This window comes from Lagopus leucura, unplaced genomic scaffold, assembly GCF_019238085.1.
Source record: "Lagopus leucura isolate 7727_CA_CO unplaced genomic scaffold, USGS_WTPT01 Super-Scaffold_1, whole genome shotgun sequence".
NCBI lineage: Eukaryota > Metazoa > Chordata > Aves > Galliformes > Phasianidae > Lagopus > Lagopus leucura.
Window position 1 is genome coordinate 4731581 of NW_024962250.1, and position 9485 is coordinate 4741065.

The window sequence follows — 9485 nt, forward strand, 5'->3', positions numbered from 1 at the left end:
TTAATAGGGAAAACACTGGACACTGCAAACTTTAAGCACTGGCTTCAGGTAGAACTTGTGCTAATCCACTAATGACACGGCCAGCAAAAGAAGATGGTTAAAGTAGGTGCAGTATTAGAGCTTTGCTGCTTGTTCTGGCACTGGTCTGAAGCAAAAGCTGCTATTTTTAATAGCCTTCTTTTCTCTAGAGCTACATCTTCTTCCAAGTAGTCTTTTCCACCCTTAATGATTCTGTGATTCTCTGTTGTTCTTAAATACGTGAACTGGTTTATTTTGTATTTATTTTTGCTTCAGTTACGGGTGTAACAGTTTTACTTCCTTCAGCCGAGGGCACTGTTTATCCTACTGAGCCATATCATTATTCTAAAACAAGAAATGATAGTAGAACGTAACATTTTGTTTCATTTGACTTGGGGAGAGAAGATGATTTAGAAGAAAGGGAGAGGGAATCTGCGCTGGTTTGAACTGCTGAGTAGCCTTGGATTATTAGGTCAGTACTTTTGTATCGAGGTGCGAGGTGTGCGTCTTGGAGTAAGTGGTGAGGGAGAGGGCAGCAAGTGGGCCTCCAGTTATGGTGGTGGTGTATCAGATGTGACAGCAGGTTCACATATCCAACTTTCAGCCCTTTTGCTTCCTTCTTTAAATATCTGGTCTTGAAAATTCTAAAAACTTCCAGGAGTTTGGAGGACAGTTTATGGTAGTGGACAGTTTATGGGTAGAGACTTGGAAAAAATATCATCACAGAATGTTCTTAATATTCTTAAATATTAAAAGGAAAAAGGTGAGGTTTTTAAACATGTTTTAAAAACCTCGCGTAGGAGAAATTTAAATTGCTCTTTTTAAAAGAAATCTAAGGAGATGACACGCACAATGAATAATGTGAACTCAGTATTATTTTCCTTTTTTAACTGGACTTTATGTAACAAATGTAGTTCATCTTCCTTGTAAATTAAAAAGGGTTTTATTTGTTTAGATAGTCTCATTTCTGTAAAAATGCTTCGTAAGCGTGAGGTTTCTATTGAGATGACATTGCTGTAATCTGCAAAGTTTCTTTGAAAGCCTGAGGTTTTTCACTTTGAAAACAGGAGCTATAAATAGTAAATCAAATATGCTTACATAAAGCTCCAAACGATAGCTTCCATTTTAATGCACAGCATACTGCATATTTCTCTTTTCTCTGTAGGCTTTTGTGGATTACTTCTCTCGAGGCCTCCATGCAGAATATAAGAGCAAGGGCATCATTGTGCAGGTGAGTAGCTTCTCATGTAAGCGTGGTTACCACAGCAACATCGGTGTCTTGGTAACAAAAGGAAATCAGCATATTCTTTTATTCATGAACATGACACAAATTAGGGATGAGGATTTCCTTTGATCCTATTAGCGGTTTTCTTCAGTTACCTGAAACAATGCATCTTGAAATAACAAATATATATATATATATATATCTATATCTATATATCTATATATATCTTACCTAAAGTTGGTGATCACACTTTTAGGTATAATGCATTCCAGAAGATTGTGTGCTACTCTTTAAGATACACCTGTGCAGCTTAATTTTCTGGAATCTACTTTTGAACTGCTTTCATACAGATACTGAATAAGTAAAAGACTGAAATAGTAGCAGTCCCTTCCCTACGTGTCAGTGAGCCAACTGCTAGTATAAGCATAATAACAAGAACAAAAACCTTAGACTCCTAGTATGTAATAGGCTGATACAGATTTTCTGCAGTACTTGATTTCCATGTTTCTAGTGAGTTTTGTTTTGTCCCACTTGTTCACATTCCATGTGGTTTTTTGGTGGGGTTTTTTTTTTCCCCTTTGTAGATATATATAAGAGCAAAGTTTCTCGGCTTTATAGAGATTTTGCATTAATATTAGTGTTTGCTTCCCAAGTGCTGCTAAAGTTTCCAGACTCCGTTATGGATCACAGCTGCTGAGTTCTTCATTAGTAATTACATCTGTTGCTCTCAAGAGCAATGATCAGCCTTGATAAAAGTGGTGGAAGATTTTACCTGTACTGCAGAGACAATTGTGAATCTTCTAATATTCAGTTAGGGTTCATACAAACAGTATTAGCCCATGTCCATTCCTTTGTCTTTGCTTCCCTCCTATTCTGTACAGTGATTTTTCAAAGCCACCCAAGTCCAGGGGCACTGTGAGAGTAAGGAGCAAAGATGCTTGTCTAATTTCTGCAGTCATTAATCGTGAGAGTGCGGTTCTTCTTGTTGGTATTGAAACACAAGGTTTTAAAACTCAAGGCTATATTACTGTTTGACTTACTGGATTATTTTTTCCCTTTCAACTGTATTTATTGAAAAGAACTCATCACTAGGAAATGTCCTGTCCCAGTTCCTGAGAGGATTGTGTTAGCCTGTTAAGAAAGTTACCGGGTGAGCTATTCCCATGCAGTCTCTGACCATTCAATGGCAGCCCTATTTAAACCTCTGTCAAACACCTTAAAGGATGCTGTTTATTTTGGGGCCTGTTAGCAAAGGGGTGAGAGTAAGCTAGCAAAAAAAAGCTCCTGAGAGCATTCTAACCACTGTTGTTCTAGAACTTCTTGACGTCAGATAAGATGGCATTAGCATTGTGTGGGTAACAAGTTACACCTTGCTCTAGAGCTCTCAAAGCATAACTTTTTGGACTGCTTGACACTGCAGTAGCACCCTGAGATGTTCCTTCAGCCAAATCAATTTTCTCTCATCAACAGTGGATGCATAAAAACTTGACACTCTGATCAAATTCACATTCAGTTTACATAGTGGTTTGTGTGCTTTCCTGTCTTGAAACAGATTGAACTAGAGCTTCTTATGTTGTCTTGTCTACTCATTTCCTTCTTTACTCAGAAGGCTTTCCAGGCCTTTCCTGTCTTCAGCTCCAGACCCCCCTGCAACAATTTTACCTTAGTGCAAGTTCTTTAGCCTTATTACTTTTACTCTGTATATATTACATGTTATCCCTCTCCCCTGAGGGATTCAATTTCTATATCGTAGATTTATCTTCATGTAACACAGCTGTCCTTCCAGTTGTTTCTTCAGTGCACAATATGGCCCTCTTTTAATCTGTGCTCAGAGTGTCTCAGACTGAAGGAACTGGTGGTGTTGGTTTGCTGTGCTGACCTCTTTGTGAGAAGTCTCACGTGGGTAAGAGCAATGCCTCATTGGCATGGGGAGAATGTCCTCTGAGTGTGGCTTATGTAATAATATTATAGAGTTTGAGGCAGCCTGGAAAGCATAGCTGCCTGCTTGCTACTATGTATGGTGCCATTGCATATGGGTGAAAACGAACATCATGCAGTATCTTTAAACAACAGCCTGCACGGAAGGAAGCTTATCAATGAAGCTGAACTACTGAGTATCTCTGTGTATTGTGACTTTCTTAAATAAGCATGTCAGACAGGTGGAGCTCAAGTGGGATGGGTGACATTCTTAACTGTCTTCTGGACTTGTACTTACACAGTTCTAGACTCTGCTTTGAGTTATTAGCAAGAGTGTGTTTCTGGGATTCTTACTGCATTTGTCTTTGATTCTGGAGATGGGAAGATCCAGCCTTTTGCTAATCCTATCTTGTTCAATCATCTAAAATCTAAAACAAGATGCAGCACCTCTTGGTACTTCTTCATCAAACAGTAGCAGGTCCTGGCTTGTCTAATTCTAGAACTCGTTGCCCTCAACCCAGATCAGGACATTCAGCTGAGTCTTCTGTATTTTGAAGTACAAACATCAGGAGCTCTTCGTTTTGAAAACACCTTGTTCTCCTAATAAAGCATACTGATTCTCTTTTCTACATTAATAAGATCAGTAAGTCATCTAATAGGATTTATTTCCTGCTCAAATCTACTTACCGGCACACAGCTTCCGTGGCATTTCTGGTGGGATTTCTCCCTCCCACCCTTCCATGAAGTCTGTGGCTTTTTGCTGCTACTGAGAGTACCTGGGATGCTGAAACAAGTACAGGCATGCCGAAACAAGCTCTGGCAACATAAGTGGTTTCTGTGGAAGGTATGTCCATCCTTGAAAAGCCTTGCAGAGCAGCCTCAAGGAGTTTGATTCAGATACTGTTTCATTCGGGAAAATCCCTCCTTAAGTTAGGATGTCTGATCATTATTTTCTGCTGTCTTCACAAGCATAAGCGTGCTGATAATTCCCTCAGTGTGAGAGTATTTAGAGATGAGTGCTTGGAGGAGAAGGAAGTGTTGTACCTTTGAGATGTGCTATACCTTCCTGTGTTTGTAACCAGGCGGTATCATCCTCCCAGAATTTTTTCTAACTGGTGTTGTTGCTTTAAGAGGAGAATGAAGAAGGAGCTGCTCATTTATGACTCAGCTTATTACAGAATATCTATGCATACTGAAAAGATGAAGGGGAAAAAAAATACAACCAAAAAAACCTCAGTAGGACATGCTATTCTAACGGTGTTAAACGCAGTGTGAACACACAGTATGGGGAGGAACTACTTTTGAGATTAGGATATAAAAAAGCTATGAAAATATTTTCAGTACCTTACATTATTAACATAAATGAAGATTAAATCTGGCTTTCTGTATCAACAAATAGGCTTTTCCTTCAGAAAGCTTGATGGGTGATGGTAAGCTGTAACTCGCTTGTTGGCTAAGAGTGCTGAATTCCAGATAGCATGTCCCTAAATGTAGGCAGTGCTTTGCTTTTCTGGGTTAGGTGAGCCTGATGACCAATAGCTGTCACAACTTCAATTTGTTATGCTAATTTTATTGCAGTCTGTGTCCTTGTCTTCTCATTCCTAAGCTCCTATAAACCACTAATGAATATTACAAGTGCGTTCCTGTGAAGATTAGCTGACGAATCTTCTTGGAGCCATTAGGAAAACTGCACTCACTTTGGACTGTTTGAAATTCATCGCTTTGACCTTCAGAAATGTAGTGCTTTTAATTTCAGGCTTATGCTTCCAGTTGGGCTCACCGTATGAAAGGGTTAATTCTGTGTTTGTTTACATCTGTATGGGAGGGGTGTGGAACTGTAGCAAGAATCAGGTGAAAAGGAGTGGGAAGGACTGCAAGGATTTCTCCTGATCATCTTTTGGAAAAATCTCTGCATGGAAAGTTTCTGCAGACTTTCTGAAACTTTCTTTGAGTGTTGGAAAACATTGCTTGGTTCTTTAACCCTTTATTTTACTGATAACTCTTTAAATTCCTGTTAATATCAGCATTTTGCATCTAAATTTGGTTACTGTGCATAGCAGAAGTGAAACAGTGAAAACTTTTGTTACCTGCTTTCTTCAACTATATTCACTATGTTGAAGTGTTAGATGCTGCTGGGGAAACACATGGGAATTCAGATCTTTCTTTTTAAAACTGAAATGGAAATGCATAAACAAGCTATTCTGACTTCTGGTTTGTTCATGTCCTTGTAGCATAATTAGAAGAAACTTCTGCTCAGGGCCTGAAATCATTCTTGTTGAATCCATATGATGTTGAATGCAATTCTGTGGGCTGGCCAGTTTTAATAGATAGATAATAGATTCAATTTAGAAACGTAACAAAAAGTGGACAAAACTTAAACTAGACACCTACTGATATTACAGTGTCCGACTCCATTGGTTTATGTACCAAGGTTTTGGGAGGGGGGCCCGCAAGGATGGCTGCTGTGAGCAGAGTGCAGAAAAGCTGCCCCATGTGAATTAAGAGCCAGCTCCATCTGGCTCCAAAAGGAACAAGCTGCTGGCCAGAGCTGAGCCATGAGCAATGCTCATTCTGCCTCTGGGAGAGCAGATTTAAGAAAAGAAAAAAAAAAAGCTGAGAAACTGCAGTTGGGAAGGAAAAGTGAGAAAATGGAGAGAAACGGTCCTTCAGGCACTGAAGTCAGTGCAGAAGGAGAGCAGGAGGTGCTCCAGGCACAGAGCAGCTGTTCCCTGCAGTCAGAGAGACGCCCACAGTGGAGCAGGCTGCTTCCCAGCCCATGTGCACTACATGGAGCAGATCTCCGTGTGCACCCATGGAGGAGTGGAAGAGGATGAGTGGGAGGAAGGTGTCTTTAGTTTGTGGATTTCACTCTCTAGTCTGTTAGTAATAGGCAGTAAATTATTGGATATCTCCCTAGGTTGAATCTGTTCTGCCCATAATGGTCAGCAATCTTGTCCCTACCTCAACCTCAGTGACCCTGTTCTACTCTTCTTTCTTCAAGGAGATGAAGTGAGGAAGCTTAGCTATGTGTATAGGCAAAACCACCACACTGAATAGTTTTCTTATCAAAGCTTTCAGTGACTTTAAAGTCAGTGGTGAATGCTTACGCTTCTGAAATTCAGGTATCCAAGTTTTTCTCTCAATTTGAATATGGAATCTTTCAGTATGTTATCTGTATTCTCAGTCCCATTTGTGGAGAGAGGCACACTTTCTTTAAGCTGCTAGCATAGTACTGCTTCCTCTTCGTGGTGGTTGAATTCCTATATTCCTATATATATTGCTATATATATTCCTATAAAGCTGTGGTTTCAGATCTACTGAGGCTTGTAGTTGTTCCTTTCACTCACATTACACTCTTCAGAGCTGGGGAAGGTGATGTTTCTGAGATCATATGGTCACTGTTCTTTTAAAGACTAAGTATTTTGACACAAGTTTCTGGAGTGTAACTTGCCCAAGTATGCTGAGTTTAGAGACGATGTTCTTATTCTGAGATCTACTAGTGTAGCAGAAGGGGAAGGATGCTTTTCAGATACCTGCTATAAAGGTTTGCAACTCGTGGTGCTCACTGTTGGGGCAAACTGTGGCAAATGCAGGTACTGAATCATTGGTATAGCTGTAGGACTGTGCTTATCTTTGGATATCCTTCTCAAAGTGCTGGTAAGGTTCCAATGTTTGTAAGATTGCGAGATCTCTGAGATATTAATATCTGGTTGAACAGCTTTAGTTTGTGGCATTCTGACTACTTCAGAGGCCAAGGTTGAGAAGTTGAAAGTAAGCATGCGAAAGGCATGGCTTGTGGGCCCATTATGAGGTGTGTTACAGGATAGCTGATGGAAAATGTTAGTACTGTATGCTAGGATGTTGTAATCAGAATTAAAAAGAAGTCTAATTTAAGCTAGTGTGTTTCAAAATTCAGCGTGTAGGTTACCTGATTGCTAGTGGTTTTGGTTCCTTATTGAATCTGTAAGTTAATTTGAAAGTGTTCTGTGCCTATTGTGATCTTTCCTACTTGCAGAGTGTTCTCCCATATTACGTGGCAACAAAACTGTCCAAAATCCGCAAGCCAACCTTCAGTAAGCCCAGTCCTGAAACTTTCGTGCGAGCTGCCATAGGCACAGTAGGCCTGCAGTCCCAGACCAACGGGTGCCTGCCCCATGCCATCATGGTAAGTCACCTCGGGAGGCACAAGGATCTGATATGTTCTATCTGCCTGATAGAAGAGCAGTTTAGAATAGTAAAGAACAAAAATGGATTTTATTTAACTTGTAATCATAATTTTGTAACATTTACAAGTACTGGTATTGATTTAGCCTCGTACAGCCTGTAAAAACTGAGCCTTTTCTCCTTTGATTTCAAGGCCTGGATCTTCTCTATTCTACCTACACCTGCTGCCAAGAGTTTGGTCATGAAAACAAACAAACAAATACGGGCTCGTTTTTTGAAGAAGCTGAAGGAGAAGTAAATAGCAAGCAGCTAGATCTCAGAAGCCTGGAACTCCTGCAGGTTCCATGCCTGCACCTCAGCACTGTGTAGACCTAATGTTTTAAACAACTGCGGTTGTAAGTGTGCTTTCTAATAAGCAAAACTGTATTGTTTAGAGAATACAGACAAATTCTTGACTTCTAATACTGATTTCAAAATAGGCTTTATTTGTTTATAGGTTTATTGAGTTGGGAAGTGTTTTGGACTAAAATTACGCTATGCTTTAAGAAATACTTAAACGGACTTGATCAGACACTGCACTGCTGAAGAACAGCTTGGTCATATAGCATCCATCACATCTGAGTCTTATGACTGTGGGTGACGGGCAGAACAATAGTAGTTCTCTGGCATATTCAGAGGTAGGGATGTGTGGGAAGGAAGTGTATTTCTTTGAAAAGGAAGCCTGGTTCTGTTCAGAGTGTAACTTTTCCCAGCTTGGGTTTAGGATACTTGCAAGGATTCATCATTGTCAGCCAGCTAGCAAGTGCTCCCCTGCCACATGGCCCAGTCGAAGGAACTGGGACGCCATGGGCAGGGGGGACAGACTCGGGCTATGTTGAAGTCATCTCTCTGTAAAACAAGAGTACCTCCACTTCAGACTTCTGTGTAACTTAGAAAGGATCACCACTTGGGAAGGATGACCACAAAATGGTCCTTAGCGTGATGTTTTCAGAAGTCTGCTCATGGATTGGTACTGTCTTGAAATGGATTCTTGCACCAAAACCTGAGCAGTCATTTATGTGAACTTCAAGGGTTCAGTGTGACTTTTGGTTATGAATTTGAGAGGAGTGAGCCAAAAAAACCCCCAATGAGTGTGATTGCTCATCTACAAATATATACATAAAATAACATTTCAGTAAGTATTTAAATTCTTGCTTCTTGAATATGAAGTCAACTCTTCAGTTGTATGTAGCTTCGATTTGTAAAGTTTTTACAAGTTCAGTGCCTGCTGTCTGTAATAGAGGGTGATAGCACAGCTGGCTAAATGTCGAGTTACGTGTTACTTGGTAGTTGCTATGTAAGAGACCACTGGCACTTCAAAAGCAGAGCTTGAAATGAGTTACTTTCCTTTAGCACTGATGGTTACATTCTTTCTGCAGTACATCAGTCCGTCTTTTGGTGAGGCCATTCAGAATGTGATTCCTGACTTACTTACAAACGAGAACCAGTAAACTTTTTAAACGTGGAACTTTTCTGTTTTCAATGTACTTGATTTGTTCTATAGAAGCTCTGAGATGGGTCAGAGTACATGAGAGGTCTGCACTGCTGTTGTCTATTACCTGATCTCTGAAGATGTGGTTCCTATCATTCCTTTCTGTGTGAAATGCACCAGAACTTCCAAGCCAGATTGAATGGCAAGTGGTACCAGTGTTTTCAGTGGTGAGTGGCTGCAGGTTGGTTTTGGTCCCTGAGGAACAGTTCCGAGCTCTGGTTTTGAAGTGTTGCACTGAGACACGATTTGGGGCTGACATTCCTGTACAGTGAAGAAAACCTGAATACCGATGCAATGGTGCTGCTCAGATCTGAGCTGAAGATCCTGTCCCATAGTTGTCTTCATTACTACTTTTTTGGAGCAGCAATGGAGAGACTGGTGGTACCAGTTCTGTAAGCCTGGAGGTGACGTGGAAGCATTGGACTAACTGATCTGTGTGTGTTTTCACTTGGTCAAACAAATAAAATGACATTCACTCTGAATCTTTGGCGTGTCGGTTTCCTTCTTAAAACCGGTCACTGAAGCAGCGCAATGAGCCCTTAGCTGGAGCTACTCAGTTACGTCCCCGGCCGGCCCCGCTGCGCCGAGCCGCAGTCCTGCAGGCTCCGCTGCAGCCACCAGAGGGAGACA

The 9485-nt window shown here is 40.7% G+C and overlaps 1 protein-coding gene across 1 annotated transcript in view; it reads left to right on the forward strand.

The window, feature by feature from the left end:
• HSD17B12 (hydroxysteroid 17-beta dehydrogenase 12) overlaps nt 1–9337 on the forward strand; it is a 76529-nt gene extending 67192 nt beyond the window's left edge. Inside the window, 3 exon segments of the mRNA XM_042869905.1 lie at nt 1184–1249; nt 7176–7325; nt 7518–9337. Of these exon segments, the coding sequence (XP_042725839.1) occupies nt 1184–1249; nt 7176–7325; nt 7518–7622 (321 nt within the window). The 3' untranslated portion in view covers nt 7623–9337.
• Nucleotides 9338–9485: the final 148 nt, after the last annotated feature.